Here is a 27,751-nt window from a genome sequence, read left to right as displayed (position 1 = left end):
ATGGCTGGCAGCCTGTTTGGAAGGCTCTCCCTGGAGGAGGGGGACTCAGCCAACTCCCTAGAGGGCCTGGATATCAAGCTGGAGGGAGAAGGTAAGAACACAGGAACTTGCCTGCCGCGAAGCAATATAGGGATTGTTTACAGCAGTTCAGGTGTGTGTGCTGCTACTAGTTAGGCTGTAATCAGCAACCAATTCAGTGTTATAATGTTGGTGGTTGAGGACCAGTTGGTGTTTGAATTCATACTGTACCTGCTCCTGATGTGCTGCTTCATGTCTCCAGATTGTGATGACGATGAGCAGAGACAGAATGGGACCCAGGGCAGCATGCGATTTAGACGAATCCCAGGCAGCAGAATGCAAAGACATTTATTCACTAGAACACATCATTTCAACACAGAGTCCGTTTTTTTCTTTTCTCTTTTAATTTACAGAGATTGTGAAAGGAGGAGCTTTAAACTGAGAGAGACCAGTTTAGATGCCACAATAAAAAAAGAAAAAAAAAAAACTCAGTGTAAAAGCTAATTTGTTGTACTGGATGATAGTGGCCAGACAATGTTTGCTAGCACAGCATTGAGTGACAAGTACCACACAACCCATTTATAATACATGGAATTCATTAATACTGGATAAAGTTGTATACCACATAATAATATGTTGCGAGTGTGTGTTCGTATCTATTCACGTGGGTCCCTGTGGTCCATGCATGGGCTGCCTGTCTTGGCTAAACAGTGGATATCAGGTGAGGGGGATAAGAACTGAAACAAGTATTTGATGCTGTCATGTTAAATTAGCAGCATCATTACATCATTGCCAAGTCTAATTTGTGTCACACAGTATACTGTCTTGCAAGATATCCTCGGCTTTTCAGTGTGTAGCTTGACACGACAGCGGTGACAGCCGTAATGAATCATATTTTCAGTCAATGCATTTGCATCCTGTCTATCAGTGCACAGTGAATGAGACACAGAGAAGGAGGATAAAGAGAGAGACCTCCAGTGCATTGTACATTCATGGTGAGTAAGTGGGTGTGGGGGGGGGGGGGGTCATTCATATGCAGCGGTGTTCTGATCAGAGACAGCACGCTTGGAAGTGTCACACTCACAACCTTCAGATAACTCTCCGGCTCTTTCACTTCCACCCTTTCTCCACACACACACACACTCCACACATCTGCAGAACAGTACACAAACTCTCACACTATTGGAGGAATATTCTGCGTGCCTACCGGTCTAATGAAGCAGTGTTCAAACACAGATGATGGATTATTGAGTACAGTGTGTTTGTTAAGATTACACTGTCAAAGATAATCGCCGGGTTTCAACAGAAAGGGACAATTTAATACGGTTGTGGCGGAGAGTATTCGATAATGTGGTGACACTGGCAATTATTTCATCCGTATCACACTCAGATGATCTCGGTTTGCTCTTTCATTAACTGTTGCCAAAGAAAACAGATGTACGGTTTGACTCAAACTGCTTGCCTGCGTACAGCGAGATACATTCATAAAGTTATTAGGGTTAGTTACAGTGAGAACGTAAGACAAAATCATCTCTTTTGAGTGGGGTGCCCTCGGCCCTGGGGCTCGGTCACTCTGGCACAGCTGGCTGCCAGCAGAGCTCACGGGCACGTCACTGCAACCCCCTCTGGCTTCTGCTCCGCGGCTGCTGAGTGACCCCTCATCTGGGACTCTCCTCAGCTCTTTCCGGGAGAGTGGCACGGTTGCCCCTCTGTTGGTCTCTTGTGCTCTGAGTGTCTCTGGATGTCTGGAGCCTGGATCTCCTCCATTTGCTGCTTCATGCCCTGGAGGACGGGGCTATGGCTCCCCACACCCTCTAGCAGATCATTACACGAAGGAACCTTTTGAATACAAGCGCGCTCACGCTCACAGGTGTACACACGGGTGCTCACAGACACAAACGACGCCCTTTTTGGCTGCTACCTCAAAGCACACTGTGCGCTGTCGATCTTACGTGCTGCACAATAATATTCAATATTTAGTATTTACTGTTATATTCACATAGGTCGTCACGATGATGTTGTTTATTATATTGCTCTTTTTTTTTTTTTTTTTTTGCTTGTTTTCTCTTTTTTCTTTCTCAACAGGTGATCCAGGTGATTGATGTATGTATTTTCTCTCTGTTTGTTTCGTTTGCTTTTGTTTTTTGCCCTTTATCACCGTTCCTCTTCCCCGCTGTTTTTCTCTCCCTACCTCTCTTTCTTTCTCCCTTTTCTTTCCCCCAGTCATGTCTGTCCCGTGTGTAGCAAGTGAAAATAAAATAAAATATAGACAATAATTCTGATTGCAAAAGAACCAAACGGGACGGGGGGGGACGTAACACAAAATCATCTTTTTGTTGACAGTTTCTGTGGTCATGGGGGGTGGAGGAGGGGCTGCTGTCCAATTGCAAAATGTCAACAAATATCACAAGTGTTGTCTCCACTGGTGACCTTCATACAGCTAATAAGGCGATCTGACCTGCATCCATAGCATGCCAGCTTGTAGCAAGCATCACCATGGTGATAGGGAGGCTGCTTAAAAGTCCCTCATCCTGCTGATTGGCTATCTGGGACCTAGAGAGAGAAGGTCATGATTACTTCCACTGGAAGGATTGCCTTTTATAGGACTTTTACCTACACTGTTATAGCTGTTAGATCACTTACAATTTTTTTAAAGTCAAGCAAGGATAATATACAGCCATTATCAAGCTGATAACAATGCATAACATAGCAATTGCCTTGAAAAAATGAACATCATTTAGTGAAATATCTCTGTAAAATAACCCCTGACATTTCTGCTTTTTTTCATTGGAGCTATTACAGTTAAGATTTTTTAGCAATGAGGTTAGGCAGGAGTCCCAGTGATGGTTGCAGACAACACTGTGATCTGTAGTGGAAGTAGAAAACAGGTAGAAGGGCGTATGGGAGAAAAGAGGAGTAGAAGTCAGTTGAAGCAAGACAGAATACATGTGTGTTAATGAGAATGAGGCTGATGGCAAGCTGAAGATGCAAGGAGTAGAGGTAATAAAGGTGGATGAGTTTAAATAGTTGAGGGCAACCATCCAAAGCAACAGACAGTGTGTAAGGTTTACGAATTGGTAGTGAGACCTGCTATGATGTATGGTTTGGAGACAGTGGCACTGAAAAAACAGGAAGCTGATGTAGAGATGGGATAGCTGATGTTAAAGGTTTTTGCCAAAAGTGACCAGAATGGGGAAGTTTACAAAAAACTACTTATTTGAGATTGATGAAACAATCCACTTATATTTTTATACAGTTATGTTTCTGTAGGGCACTCCTTTTTGTTGTTGTGCATCACTTAATCTCTACTCCATGACCAGGTTTTGTGGGCATGCACGCACTGGATCTGACTCACTGCTCTTTTAATCTGGGGAAAGTAGATATTAACCATACGCGTGCTGCGTTTGCATCCTGTTTTAAACCACTCTGTCATGCAAAAACCAGAGTCAGAATCACAAGTTGGAATTTCTGACACTTGTTAAAACACACAAAAACCCACACACAGGCACACGGTCCCTGCAGCATTATTTATATAAAACATTTAATGCTTCATGTAATTCCTTCATGTAATTCAGCTGCTTCACTTAATCTCATCCTGAGCAGAGGCCTTATCAGCAGGAAGTGACAACACCTGTGGGTGCTGATTATTTTCCCACTACCTTCATTTCACATTGTGATGTTTAAGTCCAAAACTTAGAACTGTGTATTATGTGTGCAGCCACATTAATGTAGTGGAGTTATTATTATGTTTTTAACGAGGAGATCTAATTATTTACAGGCAAGTCTCTACAAGTAGCACACAAACAAACGCACCCATGCTGATTGACCATGCAAGTAAATTACACAATTGTTGTGCACACACGTGCTCCAGACGACATTATTACACCTCCTCATTACGAACCCGTTTTCTTTTTCAGTGAGACTCCACGAGGAGGATGTTGACTTAATAATTCAGAGTTGAGTGCGCGTGCCCCAACTGTGTGCTCATTCTGTTTGCTTTAGTTGTAGTTTGTACGCTCTGTGTTGTTGTTCCTGAAGGAATCTCATCAGACTGATTGCACTCAGAGGGCTTCAAGCTGCAACACTGTGTCATGTTGGAAATATTCATGAATCCCATTGCACTGGGATAAATTCATAGAATGCTTCGGCCTTAACGATTCATCAGTTCTAGCACGTACACACCGCATGGAATATATTCCAATCCAATATCATTCTCCACCAGTGTCTTAAACATTTATCTTTTGCTACCTGAGGGATTGATAGTTAATTATATTTAGCTGGAGAGCTGGGAACTGAATCAAATCTAAAAGCAACATAAAAGTATTTAATAATGTCTTTCAAGGCCAAATAGTATTTTCTTTTTTATAGAGGTGACTTCCAGCAACTTGCAGCGACTTCTAGCAGCTCTTCCAGGAGACAATGAGAATATCAATGAGCTTCTTCAGGAATCTGTCTGTGTTTCACGGGACAAAGCCGGTGTTGTTACTGGCTGTGCAAACTGAGAACCTAAACATTTACCTCATCCAGTGCAAGTGCCCTGATTTGTCACTGCCAGGCATTTGCCAATACGGACTTTAAGTGTCCTTTTAAAAGCTATACTGAATTTCAATCCACATTTGAAATTAAAAAAGCCCATATTTTGAAGTAGAATTAACCCTGTGAGGTCTTAGTCATTACCCTTAACTCTATTCTATTAAAAATATTGTTGCTTGTTTTCTTTTCTTGGCTGTCAGGGGTCTAAGAGGTGATCAGTCTTATAAAAAGACACAGGACTAGGGTTAGGGCGACCGTGGTTCAGGGGGTTGGGAAGCTCATCTTGTAACCTTATCCTTATGTATCTTGTAAGGTTGCTGGTTTGAACCCCAGCTTTGTCTGTCCTCGTCGTTGTGTCCTTGAGCAAGACACTTCACCCTACCGCCTACTGGTGTTGGCCTGAAGGGCTGATGGCACGATATGGCAGCCCAGGGCAGCTGTGGCTACAACTGTGGTTTGCCTCACACCAGTGTGTGAATGTGGAAGCGTTTTGAGTCTCCAGAAAAGTGCTATATAGATGCAATCCATTATTATTATTATTAGTTGCTGATGATGCCTTAAATATCACATCTACTATTTGCTAGAAAAAAATAACCTACTTGCTTGCTCATTACCTGTTGCCAAAAGAGCTCCTTTAACTGACTTTTATTCATCTGGCTCTGCATTCTAAAACACATTGTGTATCTCAGGCGTATTAAGCAGACCAGACTGTTTTTACAGCTAGAAACAACTGGGAGTAAAGAGTCAGCTGCACACTGTACTCCTCTGTGAGTACTGTAATACCCCGTGAGGATTCCACATAGTGAAACAACAACACATCTGCATCTCCCACAAATTTTCCTTCCTTTTTTTTTTTTCCACCCTCCCGCAGTCCCTCTGTGTACCCTCTCCCTGCTGCTCCATAGCAACAGAATAACCTTCACTGAGAGGTCCTTGCACCCTGCTGTGCTCCAAACGCAAACAATAACAGCCCAGATTGTTTGGCTGCGTCCGTGACATTGGGTTTAATTGTAACTCTCCTTGGAGGTGAGCAGGCGCTCGGATGAGGCTTTAACAGACAAAAGCACCTTTAATTTAGTTTCCTTTAATTACACGTCCCCTGCTGTAGCAGAGGCAGGCAAGCGGTATCTTGGCAATCTTTGTTGAGAGGCGGTTGCAGGGAGCCACCACAGCATGTTATAATTTTCAATTTTTTGGCTGCTAACTACTGTAGATTGGGTTTTCATCTAAACCTATATTAAAAATCAGCCATCACTCCATTTTAACTTCCTTAAAATGTTCAGGTTTTCTCATAATATTCTGCTTCTTCAGGAGTTTATCCATAAATCCAGCAAATGTAAAATAGTGAAATGCTCCAAAGAGAAAATCTGCTCAAGCGTGAAGCTTTTTTTCCCTGGAAGAGTAGATTGAGTAGAGGGCATAATGTGCTTGTAGCTGGTTAAGTCTGTTGGCACACCTGAGTCCCCCTTTGTGCTTTTAAGCCCTCACCTGCTAAATGAAAGCTCCGTAATGTTATCAAGTTACAGTGTGTGGTAGAGGCAATTTGGATTCAGCGAAGCGAAAAATAACTTTCGCCTGAGTTCTCACCTGTAAAGGCCCCCAGAACGGACAAAAAAAAAAAAAGGCACGTAGCATATTAATACACAAATGTCGACACGCAACTTCAATCTGAAATGAGTCGTGAGCAGAAGAGAGATGCATTCAGTAATACGCTGCAGCTCTATGGCAGGTTTTTGCAAGGCAGGACTGCTGTGACAGTGGTGGTGTACAAGATGAAACATTCCACCTGAATGCTAAACAGGAAGTTGTTTGAAAGAGAAGCTTGCAGTATAAAAAGAAGCCAATGAATACTTTATCTTAAGCTGAGTACAGACTAAACGACTGTCAGGCCTGTTGTGAATGCAATTTGGACTCGTTGACGGATTGAGTGTCTAATTTATGTGGGTTTTTTTGTTTCTTCCACAGAAGTAGCTGGAGCTTTTATTTACCTCACCTGCAGAAAGTATCAAGGCCTTTATTTGAAGGGGGCTTTTATTAAAGACTTTAATTTATAATTCCTTCTGTTTGAGCCTAATATGTACAACTTCTCATATTGATGTGCTCCCATTTCCCTGTTAATAGTACAGCACTACACTGTTAACACAAAACAAACTCCTACCAGGCCCTGTGGTCATTTAGCATTACAGTGAACATTTATTAACAAGGACTTTATTGTGATAGATCTGCTGGATCTCGTGTTGCTTCAGTAGACCTGTTGGGTCGTGCACCAGAGGAAAGACCAATCAAGCTGTTACCCAGTGACTACAGTGACAACACTACTACACTACATTGTTATAGCACTATAATTTATTATGCGAACACTGTTAATGTCACTTGTAGGAAGGGGGGAAAGAAAAAAACTAGGGTCAAACATTTGTAACTAGAAGCAGATTTTGCAGTTCATTCAAGAAAAATTGCCGTACTTTGAACATGTGTTCTGTATATAAGAGGAGCACTGAGAGATTTTTGAAGACCTGTGAAGAAAATCACATAAAACACAAAGGAACACAAAATGAAAAGAGGAAAAAACAACATAAAAGCCACTGTGATTTAAAAAAATATGGATTTCACCACGTGGGTGGCTGATTCTTCTGGGTGGGTGAAATTTATCTCTGTGGACACGTCTCTGTGATATTTGCTTTGATGCACACCATGAAAAATAGGGGAAGCAGTGCTTATTACATTATAGTGCTTGTTATACATCATGAATTATGTGCATAAACTTGGACATAGAAGAAAGGCAACGATACCCAAAGAGGACAAGTTGGATTTTTAATAATTTCTCTGAATAATAGATGTATTCCAGTAATACTCCGCAGTGTGATTATTAAACGTTGGCCCTTTTCACACTTTCTGATGGTTCCTTTGTGCCTAAATGTGAGTCAAAACCATTTCCAGTTTGTGATATTTTTGTGACTTTGTGTAAAATCTTTGACACGCTTTGGTAAAGCAGCTGTCTGTTTTATCAGGATGGTTAGAGTGGCTGATGTGTAAGTGTATTAAAACAGCCAGTGACAAGTTGGATGAGAGCTAGAAAAGATGATAAAAAAGATGGAAGTGAAACATGTGACTAAAAGAAATAAAAATCCTCACACGTGTCTGGGCGCAGCAGAGATGAACTAAGATTGGGGAAAGGGCCGATGTGACAGCAACAATTGCGTACAGTTGCAATGATTAAAGAGAATTATGCAGGACCTGTAAACCAGGCCTGCTGGTGTGATATTCTCTGCCAGACGCAAACTTGGCAACTCTCCTGCTGGAGCAGAGCTGGTGTTAGAGGGAAAAAGGGAAGAGAAAAAAGACTCCACTGCGGAAGACTTGTGAAATTATTAATTTAATTTACTTGTGAAATTGTTGGGCAAGAGGACCGATGGACTGTGTAATCTTTGAGGTGGTCTTCCGTTGTCTTCTTTTCTTCCTTTCTACCTTTTATTTCTCGCTATAGGCAGAGACAAGAACAGCTTGCTCTCAATGTGTTTGTTAGTATTTCAAGTGTGCATTTAATAATACTTAACAGAAGTAGACCAAAAATAGGTTTGTGGCTACTCTCTAAATATCTCAAATCTGTCACTGTTAAGCCATTTGCCAGTTTTATTTGGAAAAATATGGAACTAAGTTGAATGAATTAGCGAACATGCTGAGCTTCACTTCACTAAAATGAAACTAGGACACCTAAATTTTTATGGTTAATGATCAATAAAAAGTGTGCAGTGAAGCCAGAACCAAGCATTGAAGCATTAAAAATAAAATTAAATAGCATTAAGTAAGTTAATAAAATTATTTAAGACTCTTGTTATTGTGTAATGTCAATGGAGCAGCTGCATGCATTGTTATCAGGCTTTCAGGGGGGCAACAAAAATGTGAAGTTTTCTATTATGTGATATTTCCTGGCTCACTGATAAATGTATTTACTGTTTTATGTTGGTTTATTTTTTATTACACGTGTTTGTGTTGTAGCTCTTTTTGCTCTCACAGCTCAGAAGGTGGAAAATCAAATCAAAAATCAATTTTATTTTAGGACAGATTTAATGTGGTGTTAATGTCTGCAGAGTTCTGTTATATGGTGTGGCATATATTGTAAAATTATATATTTAACAAAAGTATGGCTGTTAGTTATACAAGAATAAATCGATGCGTTTTATGCCAATTAATTGCATTGTTGCTGCTGTTGTTAACAACAAAATTCGATTTACTTTAGAATTTATGAGCTCTCGTTTTAGATAGCTGTATTAGCTCTCTCATTATTTTACTTGTTTGTTTATTTTTAGCCTGATCATTCGATTGGTGGAGCTATTATATCAGCTGATGTTAACTATGGGAGATATATCAGTATCTGCGTTCATAACAGCCAGTAAACAAAAATTAAAAACGTGAAGAAACACCCTTCAATCGTGTAATTACTGTTGATGTGGCATTGTTTGTCCACTAGAGGGCACTCTGCAACTTCCCTGTTAATGACAGGCATTTGAAATGCCATAAACACAACTGCCAGCTGGTGCTAGCAGATCATCCGCAACTTATTGTGACAATAAAACAAGATTTCTTTTAAGTTGCATTGTCCTATTCTCCTAGTAAGCACATACATAACAAATGTTAGGGATCTGTTAAATGTGTCTGGAAGAAAAACATAGTGACTGATAAGTTGAATTTTTAAATAACCAGTCTTAAAAATGCTGTATTAGTTGGGCTCTGGTTTTTTAATTCAACAGAGTAAGAACACGCTCAGTCTTCTACCTTTTCCAGGAAACTGGGACACAGACTTTTAACACAAAAGGAAATAGCCGCCCTATTATTTGATCAGTCACATCTTAATATGAGCCTTTGAGGTGGTGAGAGCTTTGAAGTCAGCCATGCTGGATATGTGCAGGGACACTGCTCTGCCAGTATCTCGAACATTAAGAACCGGTGTTGGGTTGACACAAAGGCCTTAGTGTCTGTTTACCAACTTAGACCATTTCTGTTCCCTGTTAGCGAAAATACCCACTCTTCTGGCAGCCATGTCTGCTGTGATTAATGCTTCCCAGTAGGAGTCAGAGTGTAAGTCGAAAGCAATGCTTTAAGGATAGACTGAACCTTCTCTGACCGCCATCGAATTGTTGATGTCTCATTGCGGCTGCTGATTGATTGGTTAGGGTTTAGCAGTCTGAGTTTACATCACAGAGAGAGAGGAGCATTCATGCATTCATGTTTCTCACTGAAGCTTCTCCACGAGCCAGAAAGTTCATTTCAAAACGAGACCGCTGAGTTATGGCTTATTAAAATCTATTCTTATCCAAGTTGTAAAACAGTGTTCTGATGGAAAAAAATGTTTATTCGCTGAGCAACTTCAGCAGCTGTGTTGTTGTATAGCTGGAGCGAGTTAGTGTGTGAATGTGTGTGTGCGTGTGCGAACTTATGTGTAGGAGAGAGGGAAGGAGGAAGTCGGGAGTTGTGGGAGAAAGATACTGCCACTTGTGACAGACTTAAGAGCAGAGTGACTGACAGAGGTGAAATTGCTTGGGAAAGGATGTGAGGCTGCTCCTCCTTTCCCTCCTCCCCTCCTCCCTTCTGCTCACTTTCCCTCCAGACTTCTTTCACTCGCGAATGAAGTATGAGCTACTGTATATGTGCTCCCTTTGTCTTTGAGGTGAGCTGTTCAGTCTGTTTCCCATGGGTAGCAGTGGAAGGTAGCACAGTAGTAGAGTGAGATAAACTCTGTTTTCTTTTTTTTGTGTGTTTTCTCTCTTTTTCCTTTTTTTGATGTTTGTATAGCCATGCATCAGGCCCTGGACACACTGAGTGACAGCACAAGTTCCACAACTGCCAATGACCTGGACCTCATCTTCCTCAAAGGCATCATGGAGAGCCCAGTGGTGAGAATGACTTCAATAAATAAATACATAAATAAGTGTGTGAAATGTGTGTGTGTGGCGTGGATGTGTTCTGCGGCTCTGCTGCAGAGGAGTTGTGAGGCAGTGGATTTGTGATGAAACTCTTAGCTCAGAACAGGTGATAAGAATTAATGGCCAAGTGGCGCTCCCTGACGCAGCACTGACCTACCTGCATTTTGTGTTGATCACAGATAGGCTTTATCGAGTGAGCCGTGACACTTGCACGGAAGATGAACACATCCAGTTGGTGCCTAAAAGCTGCTGGGAAGTGGTTTTCCACTACCATTACCATTGTGCCCATTACCATTAATGGAGGTCCCATATGACCGCATTGGCATGGACCTCATCGGGGCATTTCACTGGTGGATATCACTTTGTATTAGTTCTGGTGGATTATGCAACGTGATATCCCAAAGCAGTGCTGCTGCAGACCATTTATGCAAACAGTGTGGCACAGGTGCTGTTTCAGGTCATCTCTCGAGTCAGCATCCCGAAAAGATACTGACTGACCATGGCACATCGTTCATGTCTCGAAAGTAAAAGAACTGTATGAATTACTGGGCATTAAATCAGTTCGGACTGGCGTCTACCACCTTCAGACTGACGGGCTGGTGGATTGGCTGAATAAGACTTTAAAATTCATGATTCGTAAGTTCATTCATGAGGATGAGGATGGTGTAGCCCCATAGTCTATAGGGTTCTGTGTTGACTACCACAGAGGAATCAAGTGTCACGGTTTGACACTTATTCCATGCCCTGGGTCGACGAGCTCCTGGACTGGTTAGGCACTGCTCCCTTTTTCAGACACTGGATTTAACCAAGGCCTACTGGCAGATTCCCTTGTCTCCAGAGTCCAAGGAAAAGACAGCATGTTCCAATCCGTACAGTTTGTACCATTTTGCCACACTTCCAATTTTCTTTTTTTTCGAGTCCCAGACACTTTCCAGTGACTTATGGGCCGGGTGCTGCATCCACACGCTGCATATGCTGCGGCCTACCTGAATGATCCATCATCCATAGTTACACCTGGGTGGAGCATGTGCAGTGGATGGCTGGGGTCCTGGAGTGTCTGAGGCAGGGGCTCATTGCCAACCCGAAGTGCGCAGTTGGATGTATGTAGGTACAGTATTTGGGGTACCACTTGGGGGTGGGGGTTAGTCGGCTTGGCCGGATGGCTCCCCGGCCTCAGTCGGGAAGTGGTGGAACAGTGGCTTCAGTGGGAAGTGCCAGAAGACTGACAGAGCAGCTGGGACATATTTTGGTGATCAGTCGTGCTAATTCAGTTGCAACCTGGGACCGCTGTGCCAGTAACAAGTTGGGTGAAAAATTGTACAGAGCAATCTTGAAAAGTTGCATATATAACACAACGAGTAACTAACAGTGTGTACGTGTGGGTCATTCGTGTCACAGTGTGTATGTCTGTGTGATGTGGTAACATTGGGGACGTATTTTAAGTTAGATGCAAGTTTGTTTTAGAGAAAAATCACCAATATTGTAAGGATGCATATTTATAATTTTGAGTTCAGTAACACAGAATAAAATGTTAAAACTTCTGTGTTAGAAGTTTATTTCTGTATAGTCATTAGCCTGCCTTTAAACATATCTTAATTCTTTGTAGAACAGATTCAACAAGGTGCTGGAAACATTCCTGAGAGATTTTGGTCACATGATATTCACATGATAGCTGCACATAGTTGCTGCATATCTGTTGGGGGTACGTCCATGATGTGAATTTCCCATTCCATCACATCCCAAATGTGCTATGTTGAACTGAGATCTGGCGACTGTGGTATACATTGAACTCATTGTCATGTTCTTAAAAGCCATTCTTCTCTGACTTCTGGCATCAACAAAGCATTTACGCCCAGAGAACTGCTGCTCGCTTCCTCTCTTTTAGACCATTCTCTGTGAACCCCAGAGATGGCTGGGAATGTTGGGAAAATCCCAGTAGACCAGCACTTTCTGACCTCTCTGGCAACAGCAACCACGCCACATTTCGAGTCACTTAAAATCAGCTTTCTTTCCCATTTTGATGCTCAGGTTGAACTTCAGCAGTTTCTACATGCCTCAATGCACAGAGTTGCTGCCAAGTCTTTGTGTTTTCTCTTAAATTTTCACATCCTATGAAAAGCTTTAACACTGTTACATTAAAAGTCATTTTTGCCATGTTCTTTTTTTTTTTTTGGTTACTAAGCTACCTGGGTATTGGAGTTAAGTCTTTAAAATATCGTCAGTACATTTTTGAAATGACTATTCAACCAGATCCAAACTCTGTTATTTTAACTAAGCTTAAAATAACAGAGTTTGTCAGTTTATTAGCACAGAGATTGATTCTTCTGAATTAGACGAGCCAGGTAAGCATCTAAAACTTAAGAAATTAAGATTCACTGTGCATGGCTTTTCTGATTAATCTCAGAAAAACTGGAAACTTTTGTGGACTACATTAAAAGCTAAGCTTTAATAACCACCCACAATTCTATTCTGAATATTATTTCAAATTGATTTATTATTGTGCTAGCCCCATGTCAGGCTGACGCCTTTCCAGGGTGTACCCTGCTTCTCGCAATCTGGTAGCTGGGATAGGCTCGAGCTCCTCCCTCGCAACTTTAATAACAATAAACGGAAGAGAAGGGACGGATGGATTTACTAGCATGTTTTAATTTGACTTTTCATGGGAGTTTTAGAATTCCTATCCGGTTGTTCAGTCTGACGTCACTAGCCGTGTCTGGGTCTAAACTCCGCTGCAGGTCCATATATCAAACGATCACTGTGGCATTACTGAGAGTTGAAAAACTGTCTAAAGTCTTTCATCTTTAATAAAATGATCAGCGTTCTGCTCTACCAGGTGTAACAATTGAGTTTAACATCCAGGCATCCATGAAAACGGAATTTATGACATTTAACGGAGTTAGAAGTTAGCAGGGAGTTAGCTCGCTAGCTTCTATCTAAATACAATATAGCATGTCCTGACTGCGGGGTTTTGGAAACAAATTAAAACGTACAGCTCTGTTATCACTTCCAGCATAAATGAAGACAGAAAACTAAACAGCAGTAACGTTTGTAGGGTTACTGAAGTTGGGCTAGCTGGTATATAATGATGTGCTGCGTGACCGCTAGCGACACAGCTACGTTAGCATAATATAAACAAGCTAACTTTTTTTTCCACTCGATAAAAGTTACCGTGAGTGTTCTCGGTGGTCAGGAACAAATGTAATCGCATGGCAGGATGCTGTAAAAGGACCAAACTTCAGCCAGGAGAACAACTGAGATAATCCATCCACAATACGAGGTTAGTCATTCATATACTGCTGCATGGGCTGGGCTGTAGTTACACCCTAAGGTTTTAAAAACTGAGCTTAAATAAATGATTAGCGGTAATAAAAGCCGAGGGAGGTCAACAGTGATCACTGACTGTTTTAGGAGCTTTTTGAGATCAAATAGAAGAAAATACATAACATTAAACATGTTAACAACACAAAAGCCATATTAAACGCAGACTACTTTAGACCCGGAAGTAGGATTCGTCGCGTCATCACTGAACAACCGGATTGCAAGAAGACTAGAAAAAAAAACTTTGTACCTGCCTACTTGTTTAAATTTTACCTCTTTACGAAGCACACATAGCCTCTCTTTATTGCTTAGCAGTATTATTAGCATGTTTTTTTTTTTTAAATTTGGGGTTTACAACTTCTCTCAGTGGTTTGAAGTGCTTGAAGTTTAATTCAGAAAGCTAGAATAAACATTAATATTTTGAGGAATTTGCCCCCCTTACTGGAGACAAATGAGAACAAGATACTGGCCATTAAAGTTTGTTTGCCTCATAAACACTCCCATTAATAGAGATTGGGAGAGCCAGCTGAGCATGCTCAGCAGGGGCAGGAACCAATTTTGTTGATGCTGTGCAAACTTAAACCCAGCTAACGCACACCTCACTGTTGGCACAGGTGGAGCTTGTTTCTAGGCGTTTCATTGTTGCAGCAGGTTGAATGGATTCCAGAAAATATGCAAAAATACACAAAAAGGTTAAATGTGTCTCTGCACATAACAAAAAATAACAGATAAACATATATTTCTTTTTTTTTTAGAAGTATTAGCATTCCTATTCTTTCAAACCTGTCAGTCATTTAAACAACACACATGAAGGGAACAGCCCACGTATTCTTGATTTATTCAGTGCAGATGGCAGTAGCAACTCTAATGATCACTAAAAACATGAAGTAGATTAGATTAGACATAGATTTAAAATGTATTTATTTATTCAAAAAGCTGTGCTTATAAGAGATGAGACATGTTCCTTATAACTCTCTTTATATTTACTGCATTGAAAATGACTCACTTGCACATTTTGCATAGGCTTGACAAGCTCTCTGTACATTATAATGCCTGTGTGGTTTTCACACACAGAATGTTTTGATGCCTTCTTCTTTCACTGCGAAATGTGACAAAAATATGACTGTGGAATTGGTTGTATCCAGCCTTGGTTTGAGCTGCTGCTCTACTAAACAATCTGCTAGACTTAGCGTTCAGCGTTCATCAGTTTTTAATGAGACTTCCAAAATCTAAAATGTAAAAGGAGAACCTTACACCTTGTGATACTCGCTACTAAAGTATTACAGCAAAGAAGAAACAAGGATGAAAAAGGCTGCCATGCCACTGAAACATCTTTGATTTACTCTACATGCACTCTTCTTTTTTTGTCATCAGTGAAAATAAACATGTTCAGTTTATACAGATTGCGTTTGGATTAAAGAGAGAGAAAATCAGTGTAGTCGTGCCTACAACATCATCCTTTTGTCCAAGAAAATTCAGACATGACTGGCAGTCTTTTTTTTTTTTTTTTTTTTGTCTAGACTGGTAAAATATTTACTGTATCAATAATAGAGCAGGTGCCATCAACAATTCAGTAACTGGATATTTTTCCATAGGCCTGATTTTAGTGACAGTCAGCTGTTTCTCTACGATGCCTTAGTGTGGATCCTTGCATTTCTTCAATCATCACGATGTATACTTGCACATGGGCTGCATGGCTGAATAACCGAGCTGATTTCTCAAAAACTACAAAGTAGTACTCTCCATGCACATGATGAGAGATGCAATTTCTTAGCTGTCCTCATGCAAAACCAGCCCTAGGTCATTCTTATTCAAATGGAGGTACAGGGTATAGCTTTTTGAAGTGAATGGAGCTGAGTGGAAGAGCTGAGTGGTGCCAGACAGTTTTTTTTTCGCAGTTTCATCTCACTACGTCTTCCCCTCCCACTTCTTGCCAAGAGCAGAATTTTTCTCATCCCTTTTTAAAAACCTGGACTTTTTTCCCCAAGCAACAGGAGGATAAGGAAAAAGCTTCCCGTTGTGCACTGCAAAGACATGCAAGGAAAAAGTGTATGTAATTTAAAGTATAGACAGAGAGTTAATTTTTCCTTATATTTGTGCTGCTAAGAGTAAAGTTGAAGTTGTTTCTCTGTCCAGGGAGATGCTCCTTGCATCCTTTCTCTCTCTGTGTCCCTTTCTGTTGCTTCGTTTTTGGTATGCTTTGAGGCATGTTTGTGTGTGTGAGTGCGTGGCAAGAGCATGACCCTGCTATTTGTGCCGAGTGTCTTAGAGACATACAGTCCCAGTGTATTGATGAGCATCCTCATAAAAGATTCATCTGATGCAAGCTGTGAGTCTTGGTGAAGGATTTAAGAAGGATTTCCTGGACGGTGGATTCCCTTTGACTCGTGGTGGATCTATAAACACTTAACGAGCTTTTGCTTGATGTGCTGAGAGACTGAGAAAATGCTAACAGAGAGACGGGGACGATAGAGCGAGTGTTCATGTGTGCACGCTTATGGCACGGTGGCTGCAGTTATGCTAATTGCACAGAACAATGCAATCAGCACAACCCACAGTTCTATAAAGAATCAGAATCATGATTACAGGACATTTAGCAGATATTGATAAGAGGAGCTGAAGCTCGAATATTCAGTTGCAGCGCTTCATTATTATCAGTTTTGTGGTACTGACTCAGCACCTGGCTCTCTATCTAACAGAGTAGTCGGAACTATTAAAGTAGTTAGGGCGACTAAATGAGCCGACGCTTGCTTTGACACTTTCAGCTTTGTACCTCGTGATATTTAATCTAATTTCTAAGCCGTCACATGCCGCCTGTTCAGACTATTAATGAGACTGCGGCGTCTTGGTAAAACAATGCCACGTGGCTCTGAAATAATGAACCTTGGTACTACTCACAATGGCTTCTGCAAAGTATCTTTCTATAATACAGCAAATCTCTGGCTCTGTGGTTATCCATGACCTCCTGCACCATCAACTTGGCACACAGTGATATATATTGGGACCCTGAAGGTTCTAATCTATATTAGATATTAAGGCATCATTGTGTTGCCCAGCAACCAACCACTAACAGGCTAAATTGACCAATTTTTAGCATCTTTGCACCTGTAACACCTTATAAAAAATTGTTATATTTGAATGATATATGTGATTTAATATGGTGCAATCACATTGCCTGGCAACCACCTAACAACAGATTAATGTAAATGGACCAAACAGTGCTATAGCATGGGATTATTTTAAAATAAGGTCCTCATGTCTCACAAACCTGGCATTCAGTTTATGTTTATTTCTATAGCTGACATAGAGGTCCTGTTGAATTACAGCTGATATCTTAGGCAAAGGCAAGGAAATTGTCTCATGCAGCTTGTAAAATGGCAAAAATGAGAGAGTGAATTTTTACAGACTAATATAATTGTAACACTGCTGCGCCAGCTTTGTTAACTGGTTGTCTTTAGAGCACCAGTGCTCATTAGCCTTGATTGCTGAAAAGCCTAGATAAAGAGTTGTACTACTGGTTACTAGGGGTGGGAGAAAATGTGGATAGAGTCTCGGTACACTTCAGCCAAATATGAATATTTTTATTTTAACATGGGCTTGCTCTAAACGGATTATCCATCCATCCATCCTCGAGGATTAACACAGATGGCCAATTTAGAAATATTTGACTTAGAGTCATAAGAGTCCTGACCTACTATGGTGGTGCTTATTAAATGTATGAAGGTCAAATAAAGCGATGCTAACTCACTTGCAGTTGAAGAAAAAGAAAAAGGAGAAACTCTTTTCCTCAGATTACTTTTTATACCCCTCAGCTATAAAAGGCTGGCAGGGTATTGTTGGCCACTGGCTGGGTGGGCAGGCGGCGTTGACACCCAAGTTTGTGAATGTGATAGACGAGGTGAAGTAGGAACTTTAAGTTATTAAGTTACTTTTTAAAATAAGCAGTCTGTTACTGTAACCATGCCACTGCATTTTCTTCTTACTTGTTACTTCCGTCCATGACTTCTAGGCATTCTGCTGAGCTCGTGGATATGGTTGCGTTAGCAGGCTTGTTAAGGTCAGTTAGTGAGGTGGCAGAGAGTTTTCATGTGGCAATATTTGCATCATTTTATGCCAGAGGGATAAAATGTTGCTGCTGTTGCTGCATCTCTGAAACTGCAGCGAATAGCTTTTAGGTCAGCTTGAGTTGTCACTCTGAGGGGAATTAATAGTCCTGCGTGCTGGGCATGTGATTGAAGAGGTGCTGCCAATGACAGCTCGCTCTGCAGGTTAAGTCAGGATTTCCAGAAGTAGATGAATGGTAGGATGGACACTGTAACACATAGGTAAGGTCATGGCAATGTTTTCTTTAAAATTTATTTTATTTTATGTGGAAGTTTTCTTGCGTACTCTTATCATTAGGTAATACTATAATCTAAGAGATTGCTTTTTAACTGTGCTGAAATTACTTCTAAAAGGAATGCCACTCATCACCAGAGAATAAATGTGTTATTACTGCAGTTTTCAGAGTAGATGTTTTTCTTCACTTACACAGATCTGGTTTTTTTTGTGTCAATCGCATTGTGTGTATACCAGTTATTCCTACTTCTACTCTCTGCTCATACTATGTTGTTCCTTAAGGTTAGAAAAGAGCTGCGTGCTTGCTCGAATGCCTGAAGATAAAACCTTGTATCCCTCTGTGTGTAGTACCGTGTAGTTAAGTACACAGATTTATGTGTTTGACTGAATATCTGTGGATCTGTTTGTGCGTTTACGTGTAAGTTTCTTGTCCCCCGGCATGGATCCTTCATCTCATCCTCAGCAAACAAACATTTTAGCTGCCAGGGTAGTAGTCAGTCCCACCACACAAATACTCTGTGGGATTGCCTAACAATATGAATCTACAAGCACAGCACCGGTTAGTGTGCAGTTGCCAATTGTGTCACTGTAAATGATTGCATTTGCATTTGGTTTTTGAAAAACAGTCTGCATGTAATTAAGTTCTGTAGCAACTGAATGGTTTGCAGAGCATAGCACGGTGTACCATAGAGAGGTTTAACCTAGAGTCAAGAGTCACATGATAAGTTTGCTCACTCAGAGCCAGAGGTGTGGAGACCTTGTGTACGTCTATCTTTAGCAGCAGGGGAGCGGAAAGTGAAAAATGAATGCTCCCTGAAATATTGATGTCTCACATCATACCTTGAAAAACCTGCAGGGTACATGTTTCTGCTCAACTTGGTGCCTGTAGTTATTTATTTTTATTTTTGTATCATCAAGTCACCATTTATGAACACAGGCTGTGCGCTTGTCTCTGCAGGAGCTTGGATTGAGGTTACTTGGTTTTGTTTTGTTTGCTATTGTGCTCTTTGCTACTTCTGCTTTGCTAAATTTGTTGTAACTTGACAAGCTACTTTGCTGCACTCATTAAAAATAAAATAAAGTAGGAGATTGTGTAGTTTTGCTCCATCAGTGGAAAATACACACAACACGTAATAGGAGAGACAGGTAATGGACTGAGATTGGAAGGATAGCCTGGAGTAACATCTGTCTTATATTAATCGAATCCTAGGCTCATGAGCGATTTGAGGAACCCAAGCTTGAAGCTGTGCGTGAGAACAATGTGGAGCTGGTCCAGGACATCCTCAAAGAGCTGAGCCCGCTCGCGAACAGAAGCCAGGCAGCTGATGAACTTGTTCGCATCCTGAAGGAACCCCACTTCCAGGTCTGGAAAACACGACACATCCCTCACATCAAATTTTAATTTGAATAAACCAGCACTTGTCTAGCTTTTTAAGCTTCGTGAAACATGATTTCCCTTACTGGAGCTGCAGTACTTTGTTGCTCTGATGGCAGAGCCTCACTGATGAGAGCAAGACGAGATAATTTTTTGCAGTTTATGTAATGTGTATTACGTCTTCATGTGTGATTACATCACCTGTCGGTATGTTCACAGTCCCTCCTGGAGACTCATGATTCTGTGGCATCCAAAAACTATGAGACTCCACCACCGAGCCCCTGTTCATTCATGGACGCAGCCCTCAACAACCAGCCGGTTCCTCCAGACGCAGTCAGGATGGTCGGCATCCGTAAGGTGTCTGGTGAGCACCTGGTAAGTCTGCTCAGTAAAGAAAACCTGCAAAGTGTAATCATTAAGGCTGGATTGAGCCTGACTATAAACTGTAAGCAGATAAAACACCCCAGAGAAGTGGAGGATTTATGCTTTGGGTGGAGCATATGCACTCAGTATAATGAGATTTTTCTCTACCATTGTTAAAAAGAGACAAAAGTCAGATTTATGCGGCATTGTAGCGCTAAATTAGTGTGATTTATGTCCACGGTGAGCAGGCACATACGGATAATTTGATGATAACTTTGCCAGATGCCCTATTGTCTCACTTTCTGCACACAAACTCTCTGCCATCTTTCTCGGATCAACCAATCACGGGTCAGAGGTGACGAGACATTAGTTTAAGATAAAAAAGAAAAATAAGGTGCAATAATAGTGATTCAATGTTAAAGCAAGAAGCCTGAAATATATCTCTTTAAGCCTAAATGTCTTTCTAATATAACAGTAGATATGTTTGCATCTGTTGGCTTCCTAATTTCAGCTCAAGTGATTTTACCATTGGCTTCATCCCTCACAATTAAATTAAACACTCACCCCCACTCGTCTCTTAAACCACTTTACAGTGGAGGACATTGCCAGGCTGTCCCCCTGGGTCTCCTTCTCTAGTTAGCCCGCATGAAAAATAATTATTACACTGAGACTCTGTACATGTGCACAGGGAGTGACTTTTCGAGTAGAGAGCGGCGAGCTGGTGATTGCCAGGATCCTCCACGGTGGCATGATTGACCAGCAAGGTCTGCTTCATGTTGGCGACATCATCAAGGAGGTGAACGGCAAAGAGGTCGGCAACGACCCCAAAGTCCTCCAGGAAATGCTGAAGGACGCAAGCGGCAGCGTTGTACTGAAGATCCTGCCCAGCTACCAGGAGCCGCACACACCTAGACAGGTCGGTCATTTTTAGGAGTGTTTACAAAGCAAACCCGATTCAAGCTTTGCTTCAAATCAAGTTAAATCTGTGCAGTTAAAACTTGTTCTGCAAACTCTGCTGCATCATAGCTGTTGCTCTTTGATCACACATGAAAGATCCCCAAAATACCTAAATGGCACAAACTGGAGCTGGAAATAAATATAAAAAGGACACTTTAATGGAACTTTCTGTGCTCGAAATGCTTTGATCTTCCACATTTAAGCTTCTGTTTTTGTTAAAGTAGAATACATTGTGGAATAAATATTGCATAAAAAGATTCAATTGATTTAAAAGTATACAGTCATTTTCATCAGTAAGCACCACTTAATGTCCTCCCTGGCATCCACCCTGCTATCTATAACCTTGCACGCTGTGCCAGGAATCATTATGTAATCATTATGTAATACCATAATGGGACTTTTTAGATAACACTGGCTATTTAGCTTTAATATGTGCATTACAGCTTTGTCACTTATCCAAATGCAGAGCAGTTTTCCTGCACCCATGCATAATGGATCTGTAATTGAAATCGTCATGAGCAAGCTAGAGAAAGATCTCACAGGCAGCTTATAACGCAGAGGATCCCCTTCATATGTTTGCCTTTTTTTTCATTATTTCAGATGCCACAGTTGATTGACTATCAAATGTTTGCAGGAAATTGCTTGGTGTAGTGCTTAGTTATTAGTTGATGTCAGTGCTCTCCTCTGGTTATGTTAGCTGATGAGCATTAGCTTTCTAAGAATCAGACTCTGATCAAACTGAAACCCGCTCACCGAGTTTAGTATTGAGGGGAAATTGAAAGGTTATCTTGCCTGGTAAATTTTTGCCAATAGGATGCAAGGATGAGAGGATGCAGTGTACACAACACTGCTACTGATTGGCCTCTGCGAAGAGGAAAAATGCAGTGAATCTTGAGAAGCTGGACTAAATAAATTCTTTATGTCTAACCAACATATACAAGAACATCGTTTATAAGAAAAGAATGGTAAATGGTAAACGGCCTGTATTTGTATAGGTGAAAAAAAATCCAGCTTATATATGAGATTATACTATAAAGATAGTTTGCAGTTAAACTGTTTTTGTGTTCACCACCTACTAGAAATGTATTTTTATAGTCCTTTAGTGTGAAGAAAGCTGTGATTTTACAAAGCTTACGATCTCCTAATTTATTGGTTCAGACATGCATGACAGAATAAACTTTAATATCTTTGGTTTAATTTTCCTCCTGAGGAAAAAGATATATCATGAGGACAAAATTTTAAGACACCTGTTTCTGACTAGATTTGTGTGAAAAAAATGTCTATTTCTGTCTATTTCTTAATTCCGGGATTTAATTAATCAAATACAAGCGATGCTTTGGCCTCAGTGCGTGCATCAGGTTACTGTCACACTAAGACGGGTTTCTCACTCTCATCTTCACACATGCACATTTGTAAAGGACCAATAGTATCACGTTTAAACCACAGATAGCATAAACCAACATGGTGATGTCTGAAACACTCAACTCTATGACTTCAGAAACCAGTGCCTGTCTTTTATACTGTCTGTGAATTAAACTCATTAGGTAAGTTTAATTCCAGGGGTGTGTTTTATTCCAGAACCACGATCTGTTTCTAAACCTAACCTCATTAGTTTTGGTGTAAAAACCAGACCAGCAGCTGAACATGAAAGTAAACAAAACAGCAGGGAGTAAAAACAAAACAAAACAAACTCCTTGAAAAGACTACGGCCAACAAATCACCATCCCTCCCTTATACACTCTAATGTGTCAAGGCACTGACTTCAAAAGACACCTTGTGCGTATCTTTACGATGGTAGCAGAACCTTACAGAACAGAAGTATTTCACACATTAGGATGATAGCACCCTGCACCAAAAGACAGCGTTCAGTCTGGCAAAATTGCTGAAAGAGGGCCTTCATGTATAAGAGAAATCACCTCCTTTCCATTCAGCACCTCAGAAGAGTCTATCCTCAGGTATAGCTCTTCATGGATTTCAAAAGATGCAGATTTCTTTGTAAGAATACATATCTCCGGCATACATTATGGTCTAAAAGCCTTCGCTTTGTTGAGGGTTTAGTTTTCCTTTTTTCTATGAAAGCTGCCCTACTTAAATACTTAAGAGAAATCTGTGCGCAGGAGACATTAAAGAATGATTGGTTGTGCTCGCACAGTTAAGAGCTGTGTAGGTGGACGCACAGCGTATGTGGTGTCGATGCTACGATTAGAGTTGTACCCAGAAGTCTCAGTGTAATCCAGCTGTCCAGGCCTGGAGCTTGGTTGTAACGCTGGCGACTAAACTCAACTGACAGCTCGCTTTGGCTAAAGGAGAATATGCGTTTGTCGTGTCCTTACAGAGGGAAGGACGCACGCACGCAAAGGCAGTACGGTACAGGATGGCAAAGCCCATTTTATGTTCATGCATCAGTTCAGAAAAGAGACGACGTCAAGCGCAGAGGGGGGAGGAGGGGATGGTTGCCATGGCTACAGATTTTGGCTCTCTCTTTATTTCTCTCTCCCTCTTTTTCTCCATGTTTTTTTTTTTTTTTTTTTTTTTTTTTTGTCTCAGTCCATCGACTCCTTGTCCTATCAGTGGGGGTTGGGATAGATGGTTTGGTTTATGAGCTGAATCCTGCAGGCTTGAGCTGTCGGAAGAGCGAGCTGGGAGATAGGGAAGGCTTTACATGGGCTAGGGCTGTTTCATATTGATGGACAGTCGGTCATCCAGACCATCTAAGCCGATCACGTGTACACACAGGAAGCATCACGATTCTATATTCGGTGTAAAAGGTTTGACTGACATGTTCCCTCTCTCTAATGTAATTATTCATTCAGGCCTTTGTGAAGTGTCACTTTGATTACGACCCGTCTCATGATAACCTGATTCCATGTAAGGAGGCGGGGCTTAGCTTCAACAGTGGGGACATTCTGCAGATCTTTAACCAGGAGGACCTCAACTGGTGGCAGGTTAGTACAGCCACATGTGCGTATTTTAGTCACATAAGATGTTTCAATTTGTTAGCCGCTTCATGTGCGTTTCCCCTTCGTAGGCCTGTCATATAGAAGGTGGCAGCGCAGGTCTAATTCCAAGCCAGCTACTTGAGGAGAAGAGGAAGGCTTTTGTGAAGAGAGATCTGGAGCTCGCTACTACAGGTACACCTATTAGCGGTATGCAGCAGAGCAGAGAAGCGCTTCTCATTATGCAGATTCGATACAGGCTCCTCACTGCACAAACACCCCGGCAACAAAGCCAACATCTGTTCCTCTCCATATCATACAAGTGCTTCATCTGGCGCTGTTCGCTCATCCTCCTCTCACCTCTTCAGTCTGCTCCTCAGTCAGAGAGCGCTGATCTGGTAATGAGCATCGGAGTGACTCAGGTGGCCTGATCCAATCTGTTGGTTATTAAGCTGCAGGGTCTGACATTCAAGCGCTACCCCTCCTCGACAAGAAGGCTTGATTGAGGAGCGGTGATAAGACAACGGTCCATAAAATCTGATCAATAATGATCTCTCCTCTCATGAGACGTGGCGTGAAAAGAGGCCGTGTTTCTTTAGATTTGACTGCTCTGCTCTGCTCAGTGGCAACAAAACAGGTGGTGAGTCATAGCCAGCTGCATACCCTTCACTTGTAGAGGAGAGGAAGATGACAGTCCAACTGTACTGCCCTTGGAGCTCAGGAAGGACACAGCTGTCTATCAGCATGTTTTCCACATATACCAGCAGAGAGAGAATGAAACATTTGGAAATTGATACAATAATGTTTATCCACTGATCTATATAGTTGGGACACAATATTTAATAATTAGAACTATAGCTGTTCAGAACAAAGTCACAATTATTTTTTGCCCTACTTTGACAAGGTAAATTTGTCATCAGGATAGTACTGAGTATATGAGTACTCGTGATTCCAAGTATTACTTTCCTTCTAGAAGATACTCTCTCCTATGCCAAATAATCTGCCGCACAGACGGTCAGCAGATCGTGCAGTCACAGGTGTCCCTGGCAGCAGATTGGTTGTATGCAACTAATTAGTATTGGCGCACAGTGCCATCTAGTGGTCTCTGTAAAACCCTCCCATGCTTTACATTTTCATCAGCTCTTGGAGTGTTTTCAGAAGTATTTTGTTAAGTGGTTGAAGGTTTGATGTTGCTTTTCTCTCTGCTCTGTCTCAGGTCCTCTTTGTGCAGGAGTGGTGGGTAAGAAGAAGAAAAAGATGATGTATTTGACCACCAAGAATGCAGGTAACTTTATATGAGCTTTGGGCAAAATGATCCACTACCTTGTGATTTTTTTATTTTATTTTATTTTTTCTTGTCTCAGTTTGACTTATTATTACTTCCTGATCAGAATTTGATCGTCATGAGTTGCGGATCTACGAGGAGGTTGCCAAAGTCCCGCCCTTCAGGAGGAAGACTCTGGTTCTGATCGGAGCTCAGGGTGTCGGCCGTCGTAGCCTGAAGAACAAACTGCTGGTGTCAGATCCCCAACGCTATGGCACCACAATCCCCTGTGAGTAAAGCTATCATCACACGACGCCATACTCACCAGTAAAAGCACAAGCAGGTTTTTGTTGTAGCTGAAGTTGAACCTTTAGTGCAGATCAGTTTAAAAAAAAACCCAAGATGTTTCTGTTTATTGCAATGACCCAGTCACCTCTAGAAAACCAAAGGTGGATGAGAGAGATGGCCAGATGTACTCCTTTATGAGCCGCAGCGAAATGGAATGTGACATCAAAAACGGGCGTTTCCTGGAGCACGGCGAGTATGACGGGAACCTGTATGGCACAAAGATCAGCTCCATACACGATGTGATAGAAACAGGAAAGATCTGCATCCTGGATGTTAACCCACAGGTAGAGGAAACAGCTTTACCTTCTTTATTTGGTTACACTTTAATTTCTCCAGGATAGAACAGCTTGTGGCTGCTGAATTGCTTTCAGTCTTTTCATCAATGTTTATCCAAGAGGATCTCTTAATGATCTGCATCCACTCAGATAATTATTTTTACACATCTTATTAACTAAGTCAGAGGAAGACGCTGCAGGTGTTTTTTTAATGGGATTCTTAGCTTTTCTATTGGATTTGTTTGAGTGTTTTTGCTCATTTGCGGCAAAGGGATGCAGTGATTGTAAAACATCTGTACTGTTTCTGCTTTTCTCTTAAGGCTATTAAAGTCCTGCGGACATCTGAATTCCTGCCCTACGTTGTGTTCATCGAAGCCCCAGACTTTGAGGTCCTCAAAGCTATGAATAGGTCGGCAATTGAGTCAGGAGTTGTCACAAAACAGTTAACAGTAAGTCTGTGCTTTCATTCGTTCTCTACCAAGATCATTAGAGGCCCACAGTAACAAATGAGATGTAGCTGTTGGCTCTATGGTTTGATGCGACCCCTGTGTTGCTGGAAACAGCTCATATCAGTTACTCTGGTGGAGCATTCAAGATCTGACAACATCTGAACCAAAACATTTGATGTGTTCCGGTAATTTTTTGCGCAATGTAGAAATATATATTTAAACTTGTAGCAAAAGTCTTTGCACATTTCCACCCCAAAACACATGTTATTATTTATTTAGTTAAGTTATTTCTTATTTAAACTGACTTTAATGCTTTCTTTATGTGCTCCTTTGGTGCACTCGCTTCCACTGCCGCTGGTATATTTAAATTGCTCACCTGAAGTCCTGACAGGTTCTAAACATTTGAACTGTGTGTGCTGCAATTTCACTTTGGACCTATAATTTGTTCAGAAAGCAAACATCACACTCTGTATCAAATGAATCCTTCATGTTAACAGAGATCATATCTCAAACCTCAGTCTTCGATTGAGTGTCCGAGCCTGAAGGCAGGTTGCCTGAGGTCAGGAGAAACACACCAAGGACACTTGTCATTTTGTGCGAGCACATTTGTCCTCCAGGGTCAGGTCATCAGTGCAGAGGAAGTATCTGAAGCAGGACATGCAGCAGAAACTGTGGTTCACACTGTTCACACAGCAGGAGTTTTCTTCACAATCATTGGTCATTGCCCACTCTACTCACCAGATTGAGACTCTTGTGACTGTCTGCTCTGACAAAATAAAATTTTAGTTGAAAAGTAGCTGTTTGGACACACCTGCATCACACACCAAAATGGGGAAAAGGTCGTAGCATGATTTCCAGAGAGCACTTTAGAAATAGAAACCTCGCTGGAAGCAGCCCAAAGAGGTGACCTTTAAGGAGAAACCGATCAAATTGACTTGAATCAGGTAGAGTTGTAAAAACTTTATGACCATGACTTGTTGTTGCATGGATTTTTGCAGTTTGAAAAATATATATTGGATTTGCTCGCTGTGGGTCGTGAAAGTTCTCTGGTTTCTTAACATTATGTCCACTCCCTTGGTGTCAGTAGCTTTAACAGTGTTTACAATTCTGTCCTTAAAGCACTTCTCCCTGACACACTCCTTTCAGGACTCAGAACTAAAGAGGACGGTGGATGAGAGTGAGCGCATCAAGAGAGCCTATGGACATTACTTTGACCTTTGCATCATAAACGACGGCCTGGAGGCGGCGTTCCGAAGTCTACGGCTTGCGCTGGAGAAACTGTCGACAGAGCACCAGTGGGTGCCTGTCAGCTGGGTTTTCTGATAGTCACCGAGAGCTCGCCAGCAAGGTGCCAAGGTCACAGGCCAAAGGTTGAGGGACGATACATCACTGGTAGCTCCAGAGGGGGGGTGGGGTGGGTTGTTTCCACATGCAGCTATTGGTGGCAGAGGCGTGTGGTGAAGAAGCGGATACACTGCAGAAGACCAGCCTCATGTAGAGCATTGTTTTTTGTACAAAGTTAGTGTTCCTCTGTTGAGCCTAAGGTCAAGTTGTACTTTATTTGTCAGAACTGGAATAAAGCTCTATTGATGTTTGTAAAGAAGGACTTAGAGGTAATTATGAGGTTCAGTGCAATAGTGCGAGTGAGTGTGCGTG

The 27,751-nt window shown here is 41.5% G+C and overlaps 1 protein-coding gene across 1 annotated transcript; it reads left to right on the top strand.

The window, feature by feature from the left end:
- On the top strand, positions 1-27,418 carry mpp2b (MAGUK p55 scaffold protein 2b). The gene is made up of 12 exons (XM_085360550.1): positions 1-91; positions 10,342-10,442; positions 19,339-19,491; positions 19,723-19,878; positions 20,555-20,782; positions 23,637-23,768; positions 23,852-23,954; positions 24,976-25,044; positions 25,151-25,312; positions 25,453-25,655; positions 25,967-26,095; positions 27,242-27,418. Exons 1-12 carry the CDS (start codon positions 1-3, stop codon positions 27,416-27,418), a joined length of 1,704 nt encoding a protein of 567 aa, XP_085216676.1.
- Positions 27,419-27,751: the final 333 nt, after the last annotated feature.

This window comes from Diplotaxodon limnothrissa, linkage group LG8 (assembly GCF_057381915.1).
Source record: "Diplotaxodon limnothrissa isolate DT_005_m linkage group LG8, D_limnothrissa_male_GT1.1, whole genome shotgun sequence".
Taxonomy (NCBI): domain Eukaryota; kingdom Metazoa; phylum Chordata; class Actinopteri; order Cichliformes; family Cichlidae; genus Diplotaxodon; species Diplotaxodon limnothrissa.
This window is presented reverse-complemented; position numbering and strand designations above follow the sequence as displayed.